Source organism: Oryctolagus cuniculus, chromosome 2 (genome assembly GCF_051225735.1).
Source record: "Oryctolagus cuniculus isolate XC-2025 breed Fujian yellow rabbit chromosome 2, ASM5122573v1, whole genome shotgun sequence".
In the NCBI taxonomy this organism is placed as follows: domain Eukaryota; kingdom Metazoa; phylum Chordata; class Mammalia; order Lagomorpha; family Leporidae; genus Oryctolagus; species Oryctolagus cuniculus.
Window position 1 is genome coordinate 105,133,754 of NC_142868.1, and position 25,978 is coordinate 105,159,731.

A 25,978-nucleotide genomic window follows, 5' to 3' on the forward strand; every position below is an offset into this window, starting at 1 on the left:
TCAACTAAAAATCTTTTACATAAGCTATTGTTCTGCCCAGTATCAGTTTAATTTTGCATTCACTGCTACTAGCTATACCAGACATCTAACCAAAAGAAATTAGATACAGAAATGCTACTGTTTTACTCTAACCCAGAAACAATTTGTGTGTTTCCTTTCTAAGAAAACTTTTATTTAATAAATATAAATTCTGAAAATACAACATGTAAATTGTAGTGGTTTTTCCCCCTATAAGCATACTCCCACCAGCAAATCATCCCATCTCCTACTCCCTCTCCCATCCCATTCTTCATTTAGATTCATTTTTAATTATCTTTATATACAGAGGATCAACTTAATACATACTAATTAAAAATTTCAACAGTTTGCACCCACACAGACACACAAAATATAAAGTACTGTTTGAAGACTAGTTTTATCGTTAAGTCTCATAATACAACACATTAAGGACAGACAGCCCACATGGGGAGTAAGTGCACAGTGACTTCCGCTGTTGATTTAATAATTGGCACTCTTATTTGTGACGTCAGTAATCACCCGAGGCTCTTCTCACGAGCTGCAAAGGCTATGGAAGCCTTTTGAGTTCACAAACTCTGACCTTATTTAAACAAGGCCATCAAAGTGGAAGTTTTCTCCTCCCTTCAGAGAAAGGTAGCTCCTTCTTTGATGGCCCATTCTTTCCACCAGGATCTCACTCACAAAGATGTTTCATTTAGGTCATTTTTTGCCAGTGTCTTGGCTTTTCATGCCTGAGAAACTCTCATGGGCTTTTTAGCCAGATCCGAATGCCTTAAGCGCTGATTATGAGGCCAGACTGTTGTTTAGGGCATTTGTCATTCTATGAGTCTGCTGTGTATCCTGCTTCCAGTGTTGGATTGTTCTTTTTTAATTCTGTCAATTATTATTAGCAGACACTGGTCTTATTTATGTGGTCCCCTTGACACTTAATCCTATCTTTATGATCAATCATGAATTTAAACTGATCACTTTAACTAGTAAGATGGCATTGGTATCTGCCAACTTAATAGGATTTGGAGTCCCATGGCACGTTTCTAGCTTTACCATTAGGGTTAAGTCCGAGTGAGTGTGTGCCGAACTGTACATCTTCTCCCTCCCTTATTGCCACTATTATTTTTAACAGGGATCAATTTTCAGTTGAATTTATTTATTTATTTTTTTATTTTTTTACAGGTAGAGTGGACAGTGAGAGAGAGAGAGAGAGAAAGGTCTTCCTTTGCCGTTGGTTCACCCTCCAATGGCCGCGGCCGGCGCACTGCGCCTATCCGAAGGCAGGAGCCAGGAGCCAGGTGCTTCTCCTGGTCTCCCATAGGGTGCAGGGCCCAAGCACTTGGGCCATCCTCCACTGCACTCCCGGGCCACAGCAGAGAGCTGGCCTGGAAGAGGGGCAACCGGGACTAGAACCCGGTGTGCTGGCGCCACTAGGCGGAGGATTAGCCTATTGAGCCGCAGCGCTGGCTCAGTTGAATTTAAACACCTAAGAATAATTGTATGTTAATGAAACAACTTTTTTAAAGTGCCTTAGGGGCAGGCATTTGGCAAAGCGGTTAAGATGCTGCTTGGGATGCCCACATCCCTTTTCAGAGTGTCTGGGTTTAAAGACTGGTTCTACTCCAATTCCAGCTTCCTGATCACGCATTCCCTGGAATGGCTCAAGAACTTGGGTCCCTTTAGCGCTGGACTGGGTTTCCAACCCCTGGTTTCAGCCTGACCCAGTGCTAGCTGCTGAGGGCATCTTGGGGAAATGAACCAGTAAATGGAAGAACTTTCTCTCGTCTACCCCCTCTGTAACTCTGACTTTCAAATCAATCAATCCATCAATCAATCTTTTTTTTTTTTTTTTTGAAGTGACTTAAGCCAAACAGTTTTGTGCCTTAGGTATAAACAAATAGGAGTATACAAAAAAAAATACAGTCAATCTCAATGGAATCTAGACTAGTCCTTAAAATCAGTCTGCACAGAAATGAATCTCTTATTCCAGGATATATTTAAAAACATTACTGAAGAACATAATATGGTTACCTATCTCAAAGAAAAACATGAAGTAAGGCACTGATTTTAGAAAACTAAAGCATGCTTACAGTTTGGTACTTACTTTTTAGCAAGATCATATTCTTTAGCTTCATAGTACAGTTTTGCAAAATAGAATCCTTTCATTGACTTCTAAAAAAAAAAAAAACAGTTTCAGTTACCATTATATTGAAATAGTTTACAACTTTTTTGAAAAGGACATTTTTCCTAACAAGATCACTATTAATTTTTGTTCCCTAAAAGATAAAAATCACCTAAGATATACATATTTATTCTGAAAGTCATGATTCCACATTTTCATACTTCCTAAAGTGAAAAAAAAAAAAAAGTAAATTCCAGGGGCTGGCACTGTAGTAGCCGATCCAGCTCTTTGCTATGGCCTGGGAAAGCAGTGGAAGATGGCCCAAGTGCTTGGGTCCCTGTACCCACATGGGAGACCCAGAAGAAGCTCCTGGCTCCTGGCTTCAGATCAGCCAGCTCCAGTCATTGTGAGCATTTGAAGAGTGAACCAGTGGATGGAAGACCTTTCTCTCTGACTCTCTCTGTAACTCTCTCTCAAATAAACAAATAAATCTTAAAAAAAAAAAACAAAAAAGTAAATTCCTGAACATCGAGAGAGCCAGACATCAGAATTTAAGGAGGCTTACCCTTGGCAACCCTAGAAACCTATGGTATTACTCTCTCATTTTACAGTTAGGCAAACAGCATCCTACGGGAGAAGAGATGTATCAGAAACTTCTCCTAACATGTGCAAGCCTCTGAAAAGAACAGGGGGTTCCCTGGTCCTTGTACTATTCTGAGATCAGCATTTTACAATCAAGGAATAAAAAAGACACAAATAACAATCTTATTCTTTTGGGTAATAAACCAAGCTCACACCCCAGCTCTTACTTCCATAAACTCCAAAGCCAGGATGCTAGTACATAGCAGATTATGTTCTAGGGCCACCCATCCACAGTGGGGAGGAAGGGCTGGATCCAGTACGCTTATTGAAAGGGTAATATAACTATCCTAAGTCAGGAAGTGTCCTAAGCTCAGAGAATACATAGGACTCCAGTGGCATAAGGGGAAAAGATTCACATCATCTTAATTTCCAATATAAACACAAACCCTGAGAGTGGGTCCTCGCAATCCTTCCAACTTTCTTGGTTTTAAGCAAGAGATGTCAGAAAATTACAATTGGCTTAGGAGGCCGTGCATTCAGAGACCCACTTTTGGGTCCTATCAGTTTTGTGAATAAGAATTTATCTATTTTCTTCACTAATGTACCTAGGTTTTAGATCTTCAAGAAATAGGTCAGTGTTATCTGCCACTAATGGGTTGTTGTCATATAGTAATCCTGCACAGTACAAGGGGAACTGCAGTTCAGACACCTGCGGTATCAAAGCAAACATCAGTAATGTTCTGACTGTTTCTAAGAAACCCAGCAAGACAGTCTGGTACAGCAGCAAGACGGATAAACGGTTGGATTCAGACAGCAGCTCTATCATTCTCTTCTGATTGAAATACGTCTCTTTCGTTGTTATTAAAGAAAAATCCTGTTCATTCCTTCACAGCACTGATCAAAGTCACAATCATTTTTGTTTTGATGAGTGGCTCTCTCAAAATTGTAGGCTCCACTGGGGTAGGATCCCCTGCAGCCTGATTACCACCAGTGGTAGATACTCAACTATTTACTGATTACATATAAAATTGTGTACCCATGATTTCCTACAATAAATTCCTAGAAATTAAATAGCCAGTAAAGAATATAGGGGCTTCAGATCAGTGCAGCTCCAGCCGTTGCCACCAACTGGGGAGTGAACCAGCAGGTAAAGACCCCTCTCTCTCTCTGCCTCTTCTTCTCTTGTGTAACTCTTTCAAATAAATAAATAAATCCTTAAAGAAAAAAAAAAGCTATAGCAATCAGTGTCACATTTAAAAAAAAATTTTTTTTTTGACAGGCAGAGTGGACAGTGAGAGAGAAAGACAGAGAGAAAAAGGTCTTCCTTTTCCATTGGTTCACCCTCCAATGGCCGCTTCGGCCGGCGCACCGCACTGACCTGAAGGCAGGAGCCAGGTGCTTCTCCTGGTCTCCCATGCAGGTGCAGGGCCCAAGAACTTGGGCCATCCTCCACTGCACTCCCAGGCCACAGCAGAGAGCTGGACTGGAAGAGGGGCAACCGGGACAGAATCTGGCACCCCGACCAGGACTAGAACCCGGTGTGCCGGCGTCGCAGGCAGAGGATTAGCCTATTGAGCCACGGCACGGGCCATAAATGATTCTTGAATAAACATTTAAAAATTCTGTATTTGGAAGCATTTCAGATTTCAGATTAGGGTTTCTCAACTTGTACAAGTAATCAGAAATGACCTGAAGTATATAGGAGAATGTATGCAAGGTTACATCCAAATATTATGGCATTTTATACAAGTGACTTGAAAACCTGGCACCTATGGCAGAAGAGGTAACTCCTGGAACCAATCCCCCAGAAAAACTGAGGGATAATTATTTTTCTTTCTCCACAATTCAAAATATCAAGAATGAAATACACTAAAAACTACTGAATGGTACACTTCAAAATTGTGAATTATATGGTATGTAATATAATAGCACATACATCAATAAAGCTGTTTTAAAAAAAAATACATATCAAGATAGTGTTGAGCCAGCACCACGGCTCAATAGGCTAATCCTCCGCCTTGCAGCGCCGGCACACCGGGTTCTAGTCCCGGTTGCCCCTCTTCCAGGCCAGCTCTCTGGCGTGGCCCGGGAGTGCAGTGGAGGATGGCCCAAGTGCTTGGGCCCTGCACCCCATGGGAGACCAGGAGAAGCACCTGGCTCCTGGCTTCGGATCAGCGCGGTGCGCCCGCCGCAGCGTGCCGGCCCCAGAGGCCATTGGGGGCTGACCCAATGGAAAAGGAAGACCTTTATCTCTGTCTCTCTCTCTCACTGTCCACTCTGCCTGTCAAAAAAAAAAAAAAAAAAAAAAAAGATAGTGTCACAAGATAGTGACAAACTATTCCTGGTGATGTTAGTTGACAGCATTTTCCTAGTACATCCTTAAAATATATAGTCTGGGGCTGGCGCCATTGTTAATCCTCCGCCTGGGATGCTGGCATCCCATGTGGGTGCCTGTTCTAGTCCCAATTGCTCCTCTTCCAGTTCAGTTCTCTGCTTAATGGCCTGGGAAGGCAGTGGAAGGTGGCCCAAGTACTTGTTCCCCTGCACCTGCGTGGGAGACCAGGAAGAGGCTCCTGGCTCCTGGCTTCGGATCGGCGCAGCTCTGGCCATTGTGGCCATTTGGGGAGTGAACCAACGGAAGGAAGACCTTTCTCTCTGTCTCTCTCTCTCACCGTCTGTAACTCAGTCAAATAAATAAATAAAATCTTAAAATAAATAAATAAATATATATATATATATATATATATAGCCTAAAACTAAAAACCTATAAGCTTCATTCAATTCTTTACAAAGACTTGAAAAAACAGGTCAAAGAACAGAACCTCAATTAACCACAGATACTTTTAAAAGCAATGCAGGGGCCGGAGCCATGGCTCACTTGGTTAATCCTCCCCCTGCGGCGCCAACATCCCATATGGGCACCGGGTTCTAGTCCCTGTTGCTCCTCTTCCAGTCCAGCTCTCTGCTGTGGCCTGGGAGGGGAGGATGGCCCAAGTGCTTGGGCCCTGCACCTGCATGGGAGACCGGAAGGAAGCACCTGGCTCCTGGCTTCGGATAGGCACAGCACGCCGGCAGTAGTGGCCATTTTGGGGGTTAACCAATGGAAGAAAGACCTTTTTCTCTAACTCTATCTGTAAAAAAAAAAAAAAAAGAAAAGAAAAGAAAAGAAAAGAAAAAGCAATGCAAAGAATATGCGAAACGTGGGTAGTCTCTCCCCTTTCCCCTGAAGTCACACATTTAAAAAAGATACAGGAAGAGGGGCCAGCGCTGTTTTTTAGTGGGTTAAAGTCCGGGCTTGAAGCGCTGGCATCCCATATGGGCACAGGTTCTAATCCTGGTTGCTTCACAGGTTCTAATCCTGGTTGCTTCTCTTCCGATCCAGCTCTCTGCTATGGCCTGGGAAAGCAGAAGATGGCCCAACCATTGGGACCCTGCACCCACGTGGGAGACCCAGAAGAAGCTGCTGGCTCCTGGCTTCCTATTAGCACGGCTCCAGCTGTTGCGGTCAATTGGGGAGTTAACCAGCGGATGGAAGACCTTCTCTTTCTGCCTCTCCTCCTTTCTCTGTGTAGAACCGGAATAAGCTCCTGGCTCCTAGTTCCAGACTGGCCCAGTTCCAGCCGCTGCAGCCATTTGGGAAGTGAACCAGCAGATGGAAGACCTCCCTCTGTCTCCGTCTCTTAGTAACTCTGCCTCTCAAATAAATAAATCTTTAAATAAAAAAAGGCAGATATTTAAAAAAAGAGTTATTCATTTATTTGAAAGTTACAGTTACACAGAGAGAGAAGGAAAGGCAGAGAGAGAGAGAGGTCTTCCATCCTCTGGTTCATTCCTCAATTGGTCACAACAGCTGGAGCTGCACCAATCTGAAACCAGGAGCCAGGAGCTTCCTCTAGGTCATCCGTTGGTGCAGGGGCCCAACTACCCGGGCCATCTTCCTCTGCTTTTCCAGGCCACAGCAGAGAGCTGGATCGGATGTGGAGCAGCAAGGCCTCGAACTGGTGCCCATATGGGATGCCAGCACTGCAAGCAGTGGTTTTACCTGCTACACCACAGCACCGGCCCTGAGGAGGCAGATTTTTAAAATATAATTGCATAGCAGAAAGTGTCTTAAGACACAAAACACTGAACCATTAATTTGACAATTTTTGAGTGCCTGGTACACACGTGTGCACAGCACAGCCACTCTCCTTCCTAACACAGGTCACCAGAGACATGAACACATACATGACAACCATGTGGATGCACTAGGGGAGGCTGAGGTGAGACTATACTGAAGAGGTTCACTCACTGTCTCTCCGTTTCTTTGGAATAAGTTCCCATTGTATGCATTGCCTGGTCAAAGTAGTAATCTTTTTAATGAAGAAAAAAATGTGCTTGCTTTTCAGCCTGTGCGCTCCCAAACAGTCAGAGTGTGCATCTGCCCTGCTCACGTGTACAGTCTGGTACTCCAGCCCCATCTGGATCCTGAGGTAGCCTGTGGGGAATCCAGTGCTCTGGCCCTGAATTCAGTGAAGTGGGTAAGATGGTGACCTCAGTTCCAGAAGTAGAGGTGGGAAGCTCAGGGCCAGCCACACATGTGACAGCCCTGCCCCAGACGACCAATGAGCAGGCACTCGGATTCTTCCTGGACCTCAGCCCAGTGACTCAGTCACTCACTCCCTCCCCGCCCCGCCACCCATCTATCCGTAACCATTCTCCAGCCTCCTGTCAATTTTCTTCCAGGAGGGACAGGGGAGAGATCTACAGTCAAACCAATACTTTACCAATCTCTTTCGACTAGTCATTTGGATGTGGCCACGTTTAGATGAATGCTTTAAGATGACCTCTTTTAAATAATGGAACCATCATTTTTAACTTCCCAATATGTGACCTGCTTTGGTGGTTTTTCTCCTGCTGTCGGGTGCTTTGGGGCCACCTTTATGGCATAGTCACCTTTACCCTACTACCCACTACCCAGGCATACTGTATGTGTGCCAGTTCATACCTCAGCCACTCCACTGCCAATACTGCTATGGCCTGGGAAAAGCAGTAGAGGTTGGCCCAAGTACTTGGGCCCCTGCACCCACATGGGAGACCTAGATAAAGCTCCTGACTCCTGGCTTTTTTTTTTTTTTAATTTTTTTTTTTTTTTTTTTGGACAGGCAGACTGGACATGAGAGAGAGACAGAGAAAGTTCTTCCTTTTCCATTGGTTCACCCCCTAATGGCCACTGCAGCCAGCACTGCGCTGATCCGAAGCCAGGAGCCAGGTGCTTCCTCTCGGTCTCCCATGCGGGTGCAGGGCTCAAGCACCTGGGCCATCCTCCACTGCACTCCCGGGCCACAGCAGAGAGCTGGCCTGGAAGAGGAGCAACCAGGACAGAATCTGGCGCCCTGACCAGGGACTAGAAGCTGGGGTGCCGGCACCACAGGCGGAGGATTAGCCTAGTGAGCCGCGGCACCGGCCGACTCCTGGCCTTTGTGGCCACTTGGCAGTGAACCAGCAGATGGAAGATCTCTATCTCTGTCTCTCCCAACAAATGGAAGATATCACTCACTCTGTAACTCTTTCAAATAATAATAAAAAAACTTTTAAAAAAGGGCTCAGCACTGAAAACATTGGGGAAGAAATGAAAAAAAAGTTTGAGGCTCAAGTCACAAATTCCAAATTTTACTTAATGTGGATATCAGAAAGAAAACAGGAGAAAAAAAGCAAAGTTCAAAGAAATAATACGCCAGAACTCTAAGTTGAAGCTTCCAGAGAAATCTATAAATTACCAAAAAAATCAGACTTATAATAAAACTATCAGAAATGGAGAAATGCTCTTAAAATTGAGAAGTTATTTTGAATCCAGAATTTGATAACCAAATTATCCATCAAAGTAAATGTTTCTCAAACATACAATTAAAAAAAAAAAAGAAACCAGCTCTCATCCGTTCCTTCTCAAAGTACGATTATCCTACTCCAAAACAATGAAAGTAAATCAAGAAGACATAAAGTACAAAAAACACATGGTCTAACACAAAAAAAGAGGCAAAGGAAATTATCAAGGTGAGGATAATGGGATGTCCCAGGACCACAGCTGTGTAATAAAGAGAAAGAAAAAAACAGTCAATGCTGTGGCAGTAAAACAATGTTCCAAGTATAAGAAAACTGTTTTAGAAAAATCTTTTGGCTGAAATGAATGGGATTACGTGCCTGTTAGACTACACTTCAGAGTTTAAAACTGAATAGTTTGAGTAAAGAATTAGCAATACACCATAAATAAATCAAAATTTAAAGCAAGTATTAACTCAGGAAAAATGAAACTACACACAAAGGCAAATTAAACACAAAAATATTTGTCTGTAATTATATAAATGCTAAACACTAACTTAGCCAAAAATTGCAAGAATGAGGGAGAAACAAGGAATGCCTGTGGATAGAGTTCTAGAGGAGCACAACAGAAAGCATCTGAAATAGAAGAAACAGAATCAAGAAATAAAAATTGGAGGCCACAACTGTGGCATATCAGGTTAGGCAGCTGCCTCCGACACCCCGGCATCCTGTAGGGGCATGGGTTCACATCCCAGCTGCTCCACTTTCTATCCAGCTCCTTGCTAATGTGCTTGGGAAAGCAGCAGAAAATGGCCCAAGTGCTTTGGCCTCTGCCATCCATGTGAGAGACCCAGAAGAAGCTCCTGGCTTCAGGCCAGCCCAGCTCTGCCTGTTGCAGCTATCTGGGGAGTGAACCAGCAGATGAAGATCTCTATGTCTCTCTCCCTCTAACTCTTTCAAATAAAATAAATAAATCTTTAAAGAAAAAAGTAAATCTTAAAAAAAAAATATATATATATACATGGAAACAAGCCTAGAAGGTGAGACCTCCACATCCCACACCAGAGTGCCTGGGCTGATTCCCTGGAGGCACTGCTGAGATTCAAGTAATCAGGTTCCCGCAAACCCAGGTGGGGGATCCACCGCGAGTTCCTAGTCCTTGCAAGCACCTGAGATTATCAGCAGATGGGAGACCTCTGGTGCACACATGCTGTCTCTGTCTGTCTCTCTATATATAAAATCAGAAGTATGAAGTATAGATGTAATTGGTAGAACAAACCACCAAGTTAGTACTGTCCAGCAGCATCTAGGAGTAGAAATCAGGTGCAGAATGGAAACCAACCAGACAGAATCTTAGGACAAAAGAAATTATATGTAAAAAGCAATATTACAGAAAGAATAGTTTCAACAAGGACAAAAGTAGATGTGAAGAAGCAGAAACATGGTACAGCTACAAGCACATGAACAAATGAAAACTCAGTGAAGACTAGGAACATATGAGATTCTACACGTATCAAGAAACCCCAGAGCTCCACATCCTAGGAAGTACAGTCAGTTCACGAATGGCCAGACTCTGCCAAAATGAGAGATTAAGCACTAACCTCTCTCCATTCTTTTATTTTCAAAAAATGCTAAACATTTATTTATTTATTTATTTGAAAGGCAGAGTTACAGGGAGAGTGAGACAGAGATCTTCCATCCACTGGTTCACTGCCCAGATGGCCACAACAGCCCAGCCTGGGCAGGCCAAGACAGGAGCCCAGAACTGCATCCAGGTCTCCCAAGCGGATGCAGGGGCCAGGCACTTGGGCCAGCTTCCGCTGCTTTCCAGGTGCATTAGCAGGGAGCTGCATGGGAAGCAGAGCGGCCGAACTTGAACCAGCACCGGGATACTGGATGCTGAAATCGCAGGAAATGCAACCTGCTGCACCACAATGCCAGTGCCTCTCTCCCCACTCTTCACAGCTGCTGCTGCCCCCTCCACCAGCAAGCCCCTTCCAAATTATCCAACTCACCCTATTTTGACATTGCATTCAGATCTAACTTTAGAAAATACCTTCATGGGCTGACACTGCGGCACAGGAGGCTAACCCTCTGCCTGCAGTGCCAGCATCCCATATGGGTGCCAGCTCATGTCCTGGCTGCCCCCTTCCGAAAATGTCTTTAAAAAAATACAGAAAATATCTTCACACATTGTAAAGTTACATACTAGCTACTTCATATTTTGCTGAAGTTCTCAGGCATCCACTTTAAGAAAAATACCCAATTAAAACAATATTCTTCAAGTTTGAGAGGTGGCCATAACTAATCCTCTTTATCTGACAGAAATTATATAGTAGAAATACTCTACCTTCTGTCTCAAACCGTGTTTTTTTTGTTTGTTTGTTTTTTGTTTTTTAATTTCTTTGAAAGAGTTACACAGAGAGAAAGAGAAGCAGAGAGAGAGGTCTTCCATCTGCTGGTTCACTTCCCAATTGGCTGCAACTACAGGCGGCAGCTTCTTAACATTTGAGAGCCAAGGTCCCCACTAAGAATCTCATGGAGGGGGGCCAAAGCCGCTGCCTGCAGTGCCGGCATCTCATATGGGCACCGGTTCGAGTCCTGGCTGCTCCACTTCTGATCCAGCTCTCGGCTGTGGCCTGGGTAAGCAATGGAAGATGGCCCAAGTCCTTGGGCCCCTGCACCCACATGGGAGACCCTGAAGAAGCTCCTGGCTTCTGGTTCAGATCGGCACAGCTCCAGCCATTGTGGCCAATTGGTGAGTGAACCAGCGGAGGGAGAACCTCTCTCTGCCTCTCCTTCTGTAACTCTTTCAAATAAATAAATAAATCTTAAAAAAAAAATCTTATGGAGATGCTAAACTTGCTTCAAAAAATAAGAACAAAAAAAAAAGTATACCAGTCTTAGGAGTTACAGAAACCTTCAACAAGGTTCTAACACTATTAACACATTCATACTTAAGACTATGCAGGGGCAGGTCTGTGATACAGCAGGTAAAGCCACTGTCTGCAGTGCCAGCATCCCATATGGGCAGCAGCTGGTATAGTCCCACCTGCTCCACTTCCAATCCAGCTCCCTGCTAATGGGCCTGGGAAAGCAGCGGAGGACGGCCCAAGTGCTTGGGACCCTGAACCCACACAGGAGACCCGGAAGAAGCCCCGGCTGCTGGCTCAGAACAGCCCAGCTCTGCCCCTTACAGCCATTTGGGGAACGAAGCAGCGGATTGAAGCTCTCTCTCTTCGAGTCCCCAGCCCCCACCAACTCTGCCTTTCAAATAAATGAATAAATCTTTAAACAAAAACTATGCCAGCGATTTGAAATGGCATCTGCACGTAGGAACCTATGTGTCTTCTCCAGAGAGACAGACTATAGGCCGTTACACTATTCCTAAAAAAGCCAATCAGACCCACTGCCAACACCCTGCTGAGCCATCCACTTGGCCCTGGACAAGTACCTTCCCCGTCTGCAGGACTCAGTATTTAGTTATTGGAGCATAAAGTAAGATAACTAGGCTACGATACAAGGCACGTTATGTTGCACTGTAATCATGATCAACCACTAATATGAGAACTCAAAGTTCGTGGGAAATGCGTGTTATGGAAAAAACCATACAAGAACTTTACAACTTTTCTGCACCCAACACAGACTTCTCGTTTCCCGCACGTCCATGCAGAAGCAGCCGTCTAGACCTTCACTTCCAACATCAACACCACCAGCGCCAGGAGATGCAGCTGACGCCCATGTAGGGCTGACGGCGTGCCAGGCGTCGTTGGAGGTGTTGGGCACCGACCACGCACCTCATCAAGCCCGCTTTACAGATGGGATACTCAACGCGCTCTCCACCTGCGTCTGCCAGGGCAGGGTCGCAACTACTCAACTGCAGGCAGACCAACGAGCCGGCGCGCGCCCACCGGTGGTAACCTGCCCCACTCCCCGCCGCCGCCTCCAAGTAATCCAGGAGGGAGAAACGTGCTCAGAACTGGCTGTCGGGAAAAAGACTTGCAAACTCTGAGCTCAGAGCACCCCGTCTGTAAAGGGGAAGCGGCCGCAAATAAAACAGCAGCTTGCTCGGCGTGCGGGGCTGAGAGGACTGCGCGTGGTCACCCGCGCTCGGGCCGCAGTCCAGGGCGCCTGCCCGGCCGCGACAGCGTCACAGCGGGGACAGCCCGTCGCGTTCCAACAGCCGCCCTGCCCAGAGGCGGCCGCAGCGGGACGGCAGAGCCCGCCCGAGGCGCCAGCCGGGGGCCCGGGCAGCGCGGGCCGCACGGAACAGGCCTGACGAGGACGAAGGCCCCCCGCCCCGCCCCAGGAAGCAGGCAACGCCGACGTCCCCCGCGCCCCCACGCCCCTCCCCGAGCGCTCCCGAGCGCCGCGCCGCCCACAGGGCAGGGCGAGCCGCCCCGGACCTCCGCCGCACGCGCCAGGGAGCGGTTGGCGCCGGGAGCCATGGCGCCGGCGCCGCCGCTGGGCCAGGGCCCGGCCTCTCCGGACACGACTCACCTCTCGCGGCGACGGGGCGGAGCCCTGCACCGAAGCGATATACCGCTCCACGTCGGCCTTGCTGCGCCTCATCGCGCCGCCGACCGGACTCCCGGCGAGCGGCCGGCAGGCGTTGGGCCCCGCTGCGGTCGCAGGGTCCAGCAGCGAAGCGCTTGAAAACCCGTGACGCAGCGCAGTCGCCGGCGGAGGGGGCGGGGCGGCGTGCGTGCGTGCTGCGTCATCGCTGTGCGCCACGCCATCGAGTGCGGCGCTCCCGCCTAGAACTGCCGGCCGAGGGCTCTACCCGAGCGGGCGCAGCCGGGGTGGCCGAATCTGAGGCCGATTCTCCCGCCTGCGGCGGAGAGCCCAGTGTTCACCGCCGCGAGATAACGTTTTACCTCGTGGGTTCCTAAGAGCGTTCCGTGTTTGGCCTTAGTTAAAATCACGTGATGTTGTGGAAGGAAAAAGATGTCGGGCCATTTTGGTTGAGCCTGTAAATTGGCGCAATCCTGGAGGTGATTGGCTAAAGTACATCGTGTGGGACACATGTGAATACGAAGCACTTATTTTAAAACGTATGCGTTTAAAAAGATAGGCCACAAATACTATTTTTTGGCGGATTGCAACTTACATTTCAGTGGCCGAAGGACAGGACACATTGAATTCTTGATAGTACTAATCCTTTTTTCTTTCTTTCCTTTTTTTTTTTTTTTTTTTTTTGACAGGCAGAGTGGACAGTGAGAGACAGAGAGAAAGGTCTTCTTTTGCCGTTGGTTCACCCTCCAATGGCCGCCGTGGCCGGCGCACAGCACTGATCCGAAGCCAGGAGCCAGGTGCTTCTCCTGGTCTCCCATGGGGTGCAGGGCCCAAGGACTTGGGCCATCTTCCACTGCTCTCCCAGGCCACAGCAGAGAGCTGGATCGGAAGTGGAACTGCCAGAACATGAACCAGTGTCCATATGGGATGCCGGCACTGCAGGCAGCGGCTTTACCGGCTACTCCACAGCACCGACCCTGAGTAATCTTTATCCTTTTTGGATTTTCCGTGTTTTCTATATTGAACAAGCATTACCTTTATGAAGAAGAAGGAAAAACAGATCTTTTTCTTTATTTCAATCTTTGTGGTAAGAAAAGATGATTCTTGGGTTACCAGTGTGACTGCTGTACTTTAACAAATAATATGTAAAGAGCATCTAGCTTGGGATGGAATATCCTATTTTAGGTAGCTGGTTTCTTTCCCTTGAGGTGAAATACATAGAGATGGAGTTGGCCTCGTATGTAGATGAAAGGATAAGACAAAAATCTGTGACAGACTTGGAAGTCAGAACCCTCAGGAAATAAGTGGAACTACAAGTTAGCCTTGGGAAGTATGTTGGTAAAAATAGCCGTAACTAACAAGTAAACACTTGCTGCTGCAGGCTCTTTTCATAGCACTTCACATGCATTAACTCTTTTAATTTTCCCAATGACTTTCCAAGTGTACTGTTATTTGTTATCTTATGTTTTCCAACAGACCAAGAGAATGGGCACTAAAACAGCTTGCCCAAACACACTCACCTAGTGAAAAATACTGATCTTTGTTAAGTTGAACATACTGAGAAGTGGACCAAGGAGAGAACCTTCATGAGGAATTCAAAAAACCTCTTAGGACCAGCGCTTAACCTCGCAGTGAAGAGGTCCATATTGTGGAATACCTGGATTCAATTCCCAGCCCTGGCTCCGGACTCCAGTTTCCCCCAGTAGACCCTAGGAGGCAGCAGTGAGAGCTCAAGTAATTGGGGTCCTGCTACCCCTGTGAGATACCTGGATTGAATTCCTGGTTGCTGGTTTAAGCCTGGCTCAGCCCCCAGACATTACAGGCATTTGGAGAGTGAACCAGCAGATGGGAGTTCTCTCTCCCTCCCTCTAGGCAGTTCATATATCTGCATTTATTAGGATAGTCATATGTTTTCTTCATTTTAGCAACAAGTTTGTCAAGTGGTATAATGTCTCTACCGAGGCATTCAAAATTCACTTACATTATTGTCCTGTGATATACAGAAGACTGTTCCTAGATTATGCCCCTTTGACTTTATGATGGTACTAAAGTTATATGTGTGCAGTAGAAACTGTACTTTGATTTTTGATCCTTTCATTAGCTGGAGATATGCAGCACAATACTGTCTCATAACACTCAACTGTAGGCTGCAGGCAAGTATCCGGAGCAAATGTAAGGCAGGCAGCACTGAGCCATGTTGTTCCTCAGTAGGTTAGTTGTATACAATGCATTTTAGACTGATACTTTCAACTTACGATGGGGTTTATCAGGATGTAGCCCCATTGTATGTGTATAAGTGTCTATTCTATCATTTTGCAATTGCACTTTTCCAACTTTATGGAAATATAATTGACAAAATTATGTATTTTTGATGTACAACATAATTTGATATATTTGTAGATTGTGAAATAATTACATCCAAGCAATAAACATAGCCTCCACATCCTCTAGTTATGCTTTGTTGTATGTAAACGGTGTGAACACTGAAGATCTCTTTTAGCAGTTTTCAAGAATACATTAGCTAGGGGCCGGTGCTGTGGCATAGCCAGTAAAGCCGCTGCCTGCAGTGCTGGCATCCCACATGGGCGCCAGTTCAAGTCCTGGCTGCTCCACTTCCTATCCAGCTCTCTGCTATGGCCTGGGAAAGCAATAGAAGATGGCTCAATTGCTTGGGCCCCTGCACCCGCATGGGAGACCTGGAAGAAGCTCCTGGCTCCTGGCTTCACATAGGCACAGCTCCAGATGTTGAGGCCAGCTGGTGCTGTCTACACATCTCCAGAACATGTCCACCCTGAGCCTTTACTTTGAGCAATGGCTCTCCATTCTGTCCACAGTTACCACCAACCCTGGCAACCACCATTCTGCTGTCTGCTTCTGAGTTCAGGATTTTAGATTTCACATACAGGATCATATGGTATTTTTCTCCTCTGTGTATAGTTTATCTCACTTAGCACTGCCTGCTGGGTTCATCCATGTTGCATATGACAAAATTTCCTTTTGTTAAAGGAAACATTGCTTTCATTTTATTTGGATATATACCCAAAAAGGATTGTTGAAACATATAATTCTATTTTCATTTTTTACAAATTTTACAAATATTTTCCAAAATGTGCTAATTTACATTTCCACCAACAATGTACATCCCTTTTCTGCATATACTTATCAGCACTTGTTATTTTTTGATAAAATAGCCATTCTTTTTTTGTATTATTTTTATTTTTTGCCAGGCAGAATTAGACAGAGAGAGAGAGAGAGAGAGAGAGAGAGTTATAGACAGTGAAAGAGACACGGAGAGAGAGGTCTTCCTTCCATTGGTTCACTCCCCTGATGGCTGCTATGGCTGGCGCTGTGCCGATCCAAAGCCAGGAGCCAGGTACTTCTCCTGGTCTCCCATGCGGGTGCAGGGCCCAAGCACTTGGGCCATCCTCCACTGCCTTCCCGGGCCACAGCAGAGAGCTGGACTGGAAGAGGAGCAACCGGGACAGAATCCAGCGCCCCAACCGGGACTAGAACCCAGGGTGCCGGCACCGCAGGCGGAGGACTAGCCAAGTGAGCCACGGTGCCGGCCAAAATAGCCATTCTAACAGATGCGAAGTGATACATAATCATGGTTTTAATTTATATTTTTCTGATGATTAGTGATGTTGAGCATAATTTCATATACCTAATAACCATTTGAATATCTTGAGACATGTCTATGCAGGTCTTTTCTTCATTTTTAATAATTTTTTATTTTCATTGTCTTAAAAGGCAGAGAGATAGAAACCTACCATCTGCTGGTTCACTCCCCAGATACAAAGCCGGAGCTGGGCCAGGCTGAAAGTTGGAGCCCAGAACCCCAGCAGTCTGCGACCAGGGTGGTAGGGATCCAAGTATTGGGGCTGTCATCTGCCTCCCAGCATGCACATTAGCAGAAAGCTGGATCAGAAGTGAAGGAGGGGCCAGCGCCGTGGCTCACTTGGTTAATCCTCCGCCTGCGGCGCCAGCATCCCATATAGGCGCCAGGTTCTAGTCCCGGTTGCTCCTCTTCCAGTCCTGCTCTCTGCTGTGGCCTGAGAGGGCAGTGGAGGATGGCCCAGGTCCTTGGGCCCTGCACCCCATGGGAGACCAGGAAGAGGCTTCAGGCTTCTGGCTTTGGATCGACGCAGGGCGCCGGCCATAGCGGCCATTTGCGGAGTGAACCAATAGAAGGAAGACCTTTCTTGCTCTCTCGCTCTCTCTCTTTCACTGCCTATAACTCTACCTATCAAATAAAAAAAAAAAAGTGAAGGAGTGAGGCACTCAAATATGGAATGCAGGCATCCCAAGCAGTGACATATTTTCAGTGCTAAATGCCCACCCCTTGTTCATTTTTAAACTGGGTTGTTTTCTTACTATGGAGTTGTTTGAGTTCCATAAGTATTTACGTATTAACTCTTTATCACATGTATGCAAATATTTTCTCCCATTCTGCAGGTAGTCTCAGTCTGTTGATTATTTCCTGTGTTGTACAGAAAATTGCTTTTCAGTTTGATGCAAATTCATTTGCCCATTTTTGTTGCCTGTGGTGGAATCTGACCCAAGAAACTAATGTCTTTGTATTTTTTCTTCTAATAATGTTATGTAGTTCTGTGTCTTCATTTATAAGTCATCATTTAACAGTTTTTTTGTTTTTGTTTTTGTTTTTTTTTTTTTTGTAGAGTCTAAAATGCATTGATAGGCTGGTGCCGTGGCTCAATCCTCCACCTGCGGCGCCGGCACCCCAGGTTCTAGTCCCGGTTGGGGCGCCAGATTCTGTCCCGGTTGCCCCTCTTCCAGGCCAGCTCTCTGCTGTGGCCCAGGAGTGCAGTGGAGGATGGCTCAAGTGCTTGGGCCCTGCACCCGCATGGGAGACCAGGAGAAGCACCTGGCTCCTGGCTTCGGATTGGCGTGGCACACCGGCCGCAGCAAGCCGGCCGCGGCGGCCATTGAGGGTGAACCAACGGCAAAAAGGAAGACCTTTCTCTCTGTCTCTCTCTTACACTGTCCACTCTGCCTGTCCAAAAATAAATAAATAAATAAAAATAAAAAATAAAATGCATTGATAAAGCTTTAAGCCCAATTTTTCAACAAATATGAGAATCAATTTGTCCTTCCAGGCATTAAAGGTAGGAACTCTCTTCCTGATGATGTCCACCCCAGCCCACATCTTTCCACACAGCACAACGGTTGTGCTTGGCTGAAATGTTCTTAGCAAAGAGCTAGACGATGAATTCTACTTTAACAGCACCGTCACTAGTGGGTCCTGTGCAAATTGCAAAATCAACTTTTTTAAAAGATTTATTTGAAAGGCAATGATGGGGTTGAGGGAAGAGTGTGCTTTCATTCTTTGGTTCACTCCCCAAATAGCCACAGCAACCAGGTCTGGACCAGGCTGAAGCCAGGACCCAGGAACTCCATCCCGGTCTCCCATGTGAGTGTCAGGGGCCAAGTCCTTGAGAGAGCTGCTGCTGCTCTCCCAGGGCCATTAGCAGCAGAGCAGCCAGAACGCAAGCCGCAGCACTCTGATATGGGATAACGGCATCACAAGCAGTAGCGTCACCCACTACACCACAACACTAGTCTCGGCAAATTCCATCTGGATGACAGTTGCATCCAAAGAAATATCTGGTTCATGGCCGGCGCCGCTGCTCACTAGGCTAATCCTCCACCTAGCAGCGCCGACATACTGGGTTCTAGTCCCAGTGGGGGTGCCGGATTCTGTCCCGGTTGCCCCTCTTCCAGGCCAGCTCTCTGCTGTGGCCCGGGAGTGCAGTGGAGGATGGCCCAGGTGCTTGGGCCCTGCACCCCATGGGAGACCAGGAGAAGTACCTGGCTCCTGCCATCGGATCAGCGCGGTGCGCCGGCCGCAGCGTGCCAGCCGTGGCGGCCATTGGAGGGTGAACCAACGGCAAAAAGGAAGACCTTTCTCTCTGTCTCTCTCTCTCTCTCACTGTCCACTCTGCCTGTCAAAAAAAAAAAAGGGAAAAAGAAAAAAAAGAAGAAAGAAATATCTGGTTCATGATATTTTTCATCAGTAGTGTGTTTACCTGATTAATCTTCTGAATCCTCGACTTCTAATTAGTTGAAAAGGGGTTTGTGTCCCAATGGCTCCATTTCTGATCCAGCTCCCTGCTAATGGGCTGGGAAAAGCATTGGGAGATGAGCCAAGTTCTTAGGCCCCTACACCTACGTGGGAAACCTGGAAGAAGCTCCTGGCTCCTGGCTTTGGGCCAGCATAGCCCTGGCTATTGTGGCCCTTTAGGGAGTGAACCGACAGATGGAAGATATCTCTTGTCTCTCCCTTCCTCTCTATCTCTGTAACTCTGCCTAAAAAAAAAAAAAAATTAACTATTTTCAAGCGTACAACTCAATGGCATCGAGTATGTTCACAATGTTATGGAGCCAGCACTATGATTCATTTCCAAAACTTTTTGGTCATCTACAATAGAAAGTCCATACCCATTAAACAATACTTCCCCCAGGGAGCCTCCCCACAAACCTGTGTCATCCCAGTGCTACTTCGGGTCTCTGTGGATTTGCCTTTATAGAAGTGGAATCATCAGTGATGTGTCCTTTTAATCTGGCACATTTAACACAATGTTTTCCAAGGTTCATCTGTAGTGTAGTATTTCTCAGAATTGCATGGGCTTTCACAGCTGAGTGTTTATTAACATTTTGTAGTCTAGATTCAATTTGATAATGTTTTTTAAGGTTTTTATTTATTTTCATTTTACTTGAAAGGCAGAGAAACAGAGGTCTTCCATCCTCTGATTCACTACCCCAATGTGGGCAACTGTCAGGGGTGGGCAGGCTGAAGCCCGCAGCCTGGAACTCCATCCAGGTCTCCCGTGAGGGCGGCAGGGACTCAAGCACTTGAGTCATTGCTGCTTTGGAGGAAGGGTATGGTTAGCAGGAAGCTGGATGGGAAGTTGCTGGCACTCAGATACGAAATACAGATGGCGCAAATGCACCGCAAGGCCAAACACTGCCCCCAGTGTTAATAATTTATTAACAAATGTTGTGTCGGAGCCCATGAGGGGATGTTCACATTTTCTAATTCCCCCTCGGCTACGTGGATTATTTAGAAACTTGTTTAATTTCCAGAGGGTTTGTCTTACTGCACCCCGGTCTACTTCCATTCTGTGAGAGGACACACTTTGCCTGTCATCTAAGCTTGCTAAGGCCTCATATGCAGTCTGTCTCGCTGTACGGTTCTACGGGCGCTGGAGGGTATGCACTCTGCTGCTGCCAGGTGGGGTTCTGTAACGGTAATTCAAGCCAGCTAGCTGTGGGTGCCGCTCACTTGTGTTCTTTGCTGATTTCCCATGGCACAGTCCTGCCATCACGGAGAGAAGGACATCTGGAGCTAGTGTTTTGAATTTGGCTGTCTCTCCCAATCCTGTCACTTTTTGCTTCATGAATTTTGAAGCTCCGGTGTTAGATGGAAATGCATTTGGAGTTCTTATGTCTTCCTGGTGAACTGACCCCTTTGTAAGTAATTTTCATGTTCTTCTCTGATTGTTTGCTCTGAAAACTGCCTTGTCTGATATTAAAATGTTCATGCCAACTCTTTTAAAAAAATGTTTTTTCAGCTACTTGACAGGCCAGGCAAGAGAGAGAGAGAGACAGAGAGAGACTGAGAGAGAGGCTGGTGCTGTGGCTCACTTGGCTAATCCTCCACCTGCGGCACCGGCATCCCATATGGGCGCCGGGTTCTAGTCCCAGTTGCTCCTCTTCCAATCCAGCTCTCTGCTGTGGTCCAGGAGTGCAGTGGAGGATGGCCCAGGTCCTTGGGCCCTGCACCCGCATGGGAGACCAGGAAGAAGCACCTGGCTCCTGGCTTCAGTTTGGCGCAGTGCAGCGGCCGTGGCGGCCATTTGGGGAATGAACCAATGGAAGAAAGACCTTTCTCTCTGTCTCTCTCTCTCACTGTCCACTCTGCCTGTCAAATAAAAAAGAGAGAGAGAGAGTGTCGCTCCCCCTCTTCGTGGAGGAACGACACAGGACCCTGCGCTGTTCTTTCGTCTGCTCGGCCCTCCCCGGGTTTGCTGCTGGTTCTTCCCGGGTTGGCTACTATCCCTTCCACCTCCGTGGAAGGGCAGTTCCCCCTGGCCACATTCCCCACTTCCGCAGGGGAGCAGCACACCGCCGGCCGGCTTTCTCGGGGGCTGCACAGGTGTTCCTCCAGCTAGATGTTCCCCTTAGATGTTCCTGGTGCATGCCGTCTCTCTCCTCCTTTATAGTCCTCCTCCGCCAATCCCAACTCGGCTGCCCACACGCCGAGTACGCTGCTCTCCTCCAATCAGGAGCAAGTCCTACAGTTTATTGGTTGAACTGGAGGCAGCTGTGCGGAAGCTGTTTACTTCTCTCCCAGCGCCATATTGTGGGAGAGCAGATGCATAGAATAAGTCTTAATTCCAGTAACAGTCTAGTCCGAGCTGCTCCCCACAAGAGAGAATCTTTCATGCGTTGGTTCACTTCCCAACTGCCTGTACCAGCAGGGCTGGGAGGGCCAAAGCCAGGAGCCTGAAGTCTGGCCTACTCGCCCACATGGGTGGCAGGGCCCAAACACTTGAGCCATCATCTGCTGCCTCCCAGGATGTGTTAGCAAGAAGCTGGATTGAAAACAGAGGAGGTAGGCCATGAACTCTGATATGGGACGCAGCTGTCTCAATGCTGTACCACAGTGTCTGCACCCAGTCCAGCTCTACTGATCAAGGTTTCTATAGTATATCATTTCCCCATCCTTTATATATGTTCATACATATATATGTGTGTTCATACATATACATGTTCATACATATATGTTCATATATATGTTCATATATACATATATGTTCATACATATACATATATGTTCATACATATTTTCCATCCTTTATATATATATATGTCCTATTTAAATCTAATTTCTTGTAAACAGTGTGTAACTGGGTATTGTTTTTATCTATTCTGACAATGTCTTTTAATTATGTATAATCCATTTTTAAAATTTTTTTAATTTTAATTTTTTTTTGACAGGCAGAGTGGACAGTGAGAGAGAGAGAGACAGAGAGAAAGGTCTTCCTTTTTGCCGTTGGTTCACCCTCCAATGGCCGCTGCGGCCAGCGCACCATGCTGATCCGAAGCCAGGAGCCAGGTGCTTCTCCTGGTCTCCCATGGGGTGCAGGGCCCAAGCACTTGGGCCATCCTCCACTGCACTCCCGGGCCACAGCAGAGAGCTGGCCTGGAAGAGGGGCAACCGGGACAGAATCCGGCGCCCCGACTGGGACTAGGACCAGGGGTGCCGGCGCCGCAGGCAGAGGATTAGCCTAGTGAGCCACAGTGCCCGCCCAGTTTTTTTTTTTTTTAATTTTAAAATTTATTTGAAAGGCAGAGCAGGTGCTTGCATGCACACATGCGCAAGTGAGAGAGAGAGAGAGAGGGAGAGAGAGATAGAGAGAGAGAGAGAGGTTTTCCCTCTGTTGGTTCACTTCCCAAGTATTGACAACAGCCAAGGCCCGGCCAGGCTGAAGTCAGGAGCCTGGAACTCAGTCTAGGTCTCGCATGTGGGTGGCAAGGACCCAAGTACTCGAGCCTTTACCTGTTGTCCCCCAGGGTGTACATTAGCAGGAAGCTGGATTGGAAGTGGAGTAGGACTCAAGTCAGGCACTGCAGTGTGGGTTGTGCATCCCAAGCAGCGGCTTAGCTGCTGCACCACAGCACCTACCACTCCTCCCCACTTATTTGTAGTGTGATTATTGATCTGTTTGGATACTTTATAATTTTTTTGTTTCTGTTTGTTCCACTTTTCATTCCTCTATTTATACCTTTTTCTGCCTCCTTTGTTATTATTGTAATAATAAACAGCAACTCTAGGAATCAGTGTACTGAATCTCTCACAGACTTCTTAGGAAGGCATGATTGCTGACTTATAACTTACAATAGTTCAGTTTACAACTGTTCAACTGTACAGTGGTGCAAAGGCAATATGCAATCAGTGGAAACCATATTGCAGTTCTGACCTTCGATCTTTTCCTAGACAGGTGATGTATGATATTATAGTTCTGTCTTACAGAGCTGGGCAGTGGCAGTAAACTACAGCTCCCAATCTGCCATGAGGGACTGTGCCGCGTGGCTATCATATCTGATGGGTTAAGTGTGTTAAATACAGTTCAACCTATATTTTCAATGGCTTTATCAGGACATAACCCCATCATAAGCAAGGAGCATCTGTATTAACATTATAAAGGAATGCAGCAACTGCATTCATACAGGCTATCTTTCCATTCCCTCTTAATGTTGAAGTCATATATTAAATTTACATGTATTACAAACTCAATGTTAGATTTTTTGCTCTAAACCATTAAATATATTTTTAATGAACCATAATAGGGGCTGGTGTTGTGGCATAGCAGGTAAAGCTGCCACCTGCCATGCTGGCATCCCATATGGGAACAGATTTGTGTCCGAGCTACTCCACTTCTAATCTAGCACCCTGCTAATGGCCAGGTTAAAGCAGTCAAGGATGGCTCAAGTGCTTGGGCCCCTACACCCACATGGGAGACTTGGAAGAAGCTCCTGGCTCCTGGCTTCAGCCTGGCCCAGTCCTGGCGGTTGCAGATGAAAGATCTCTTTCTGTAACTCTGACTTTCAAACAAATACATTTTTTAAAAGAACCGTAACAGATCCACTTAACAGACGTCATCAGTGTAGCATAAGATTAGACATTATACACAAATGAAATGTATGTGACATCTACAAAAAGCTCTACCTGACAGCAGAATACATATTCTTCTCATGCACATGGAACTTTCTCTAGCACAGATCATATGCTAGGGCATAACACAAACTTCAATAAAGTGAAAAGAACTGAAATCTTACAAAATATGTTTTCCATGCACAATGGAGTGAAGCTAGAGACCAGTAACAGAAATGTGAGAAATTCACAAATATGTGGAAATTAAACAACATATTTCTAAAGAACCAGTGCGTCAAAAAAGGAGATCCAAAAGGTATTTTAAAATACTTTGAGGTGGATGAAATGAAGACACAACACACCAGAATTCACAGGATACAGCCAAAGCAGAATTTAGTTGGAAATGTGTAGCTGTAAGGGCTGTTTAAAAGTGTATCTTGAGGGGCCCACGTTGTATTGTAGCGGGTTAAGCCATGGCCTGAGGCACCGGCATTCCCGGCTGCTCCACTTGCTCCTGCTCCCTGCTGATGCACCTGGGAAAGCAGTGGAAGATGACCCAGCCCCTGGAACCCTGCACCCACATGAGAGACCTGGATAGAGTTCCAGGCCCCTGCCTTCAGTCTGGCCCAGCCCTAGCTGTTGTGGGCATTTGGGCCGTGAACCAGCAGATCAAGATCTCTCCCTCCCCTGCCCCTGTAACTCTATCTTTCAAATAAATAAATATGACTAAGAAGTAAGAAATCAAAGTATACCACTATAGAAAATCAGCTAATCACAAAGGGAGACAGCAGAAAGGAATAAAGAGAGCCTCTCCAAAATGATGGAAAACAACAAAATGGTAGTAGTAAATCTTTTTGGTCATCAACAATTCCTTTCAATTATTGATTATAAATTAATTGTTGGGTTATTGTTGAGTTATATAACCAGGAATGCAAAGTTGATTCACTTAAAAAGTTAACATACATCAAAACTAATAAAGGCCAGAATCACAAGAGTGTCTCAGCAGATTCACTGAAGGCCCTGAACAAAATCCAGCCCCCTTTCACAATGGGAAAACTCAACCCACTAGAAATAGGAAACCTCGTTACACAGTGGAGAGCATCCACAGCGCTCACAGTCCTCCTGAACTGTGAGAGACAGAAAGCATTCCTTGTAAAAGCAGGAACAACAAGTGTGTCCTTTTTCACTGTCTCTGTTCAACATTGTGCTGAAAGGTTTAGCCAGGGCAATCAGGCAAAAACAAAACACACAAAAAAATACAACATAAAAGGCATCCAGGGCCGGCGCCGCGGCTCACTAGGCTAATCCTCCACCTAGCGGTGCCGGCACACCAGGTTCTAGTCTCAGTCGGGGCGCCGGATTCTGTCCCAGTTGCTCCTCTTCCAGGCCAGCTCTCTGCTGTGGCCCGGGAGTGCAGTGGAGGATGGCCCAAGAACTTGGGGCCCTGCACCCACATGGGAGACCAGGATAAGTACCTGGCTCCTGCCATCGGATCAGCGTGGTGCGCCGGCCACGGCAGCCATTGGAGGGTGAACCAACAGCAAAGGAAGACCTTTCTCTCTGTCTCTCTCACTGTCCACTCTGCCTGTCAAAAAAAAAAAAAAAAAGGCATCCAGATAGGAACAGAGCTAATAAACTCTCTCTACTCACAGGTGACATGAGCTCAAATAGAGAAAACCCTAATGAAGCCTAAAAAAAACAAAAACAGCCACTGGTAGCTTTGGGATCCGCAAGGAGGGAAGGCCTACGCTTCCGGGAATGGAGAGTCCCCTACCTGTACTTCCAGGGAAGAAAAGTCCTTGTCAAGGTCCCTGCGGGTGCCTAAAGGTCAGCCAATGAGGATCAGACCCGCCTCAACCTTTAACCCCCATGCCCTGAATCTATAAAAGGAGCTCTCCCAAACTCTGACGCGCGACTTACCCGGCTCCCACTCTGTTGGGACCGGGGAACCTTGCCCGGGAGCGGAACCCCAATAAAAGCCTGTGAATTAACTGATTTGTCTGCCTGGGAAGATTTGTTATGTGCCGGTCACCTTGCAGCCACCACCACTAACAAAACCCCAAACTATCAGAAGGAATGAATGAGTTCAGGGGCCAGTGTTGTGGCACAGAGGGTTAAGCCACGGCCTGTGACAGCGGCATCCCATTCGAATTCTGGCAGGCCCACTTCCTGCTAATGCGCCCGGGGAAAGCAGCAAAAGGTGACCTATGTACTTGGACCCCTGCCAACGACATGGGAGAGCAGGATGGAATTCCTGGCTCTGAGTTTTGGCC

At 46.6% G+C, this 25,978-nt stretch overlaps 1 protein-coding gene and 1 long non-coding RNA gene across 3 annotated transcripts in view; one reads left to right on the plus strand and one right to left on the minus strand.

Moving 5' to 3' along the window:
• The window catches only part of LOC100338469 (E3 SUMO-protein ligase RanBP2), a 72,989-nt gene extending 59,730 nt beyond the window's left edge, over positions 1 to 13,259 (minus strand). Inside the window, exons 1-2 of one of the 2 annotated variants that reach the window (XM_051834522.3) lie at positions 13,013 to 13,259; positions 2,114 to 2,181 (exon numbers count right to left, since the gene is read on the minus strand). In XM_051834522.3, coding sequence (XP_051690482.3) covers positions 2,114 to 2,181; positions 13,013 to 13,084 — 140 coding nt within the window. In that variant the 5' untranslated portion in view covers positions 13,085 to 13,259. The remainder of the gene's footprint in view (positions 1 to 2,113; positions 2,182 to 13,012) is intronic. The other variant, XM_051834527.3, reaches the window with a different exon arrangement.
• A 6,778-nt stretch (positions 13,260 to 20,037) lies between these two features.
• LOC149127971 (uncharacterized) lies at positions 20,038 to 25,697 on the plus strand. Its single transcript, XR_016230149.1, has 2 exons — positions 20,038 to 20,518; positions 25,358 to 25,697. It is a non-coding gene; the product is annotated as an uncharacterized LOC149127971 (long non-coding RNA).
• The last annotated feature ends 281 nt before the right edge of the window (positions 25,698 to 25,978 follow it).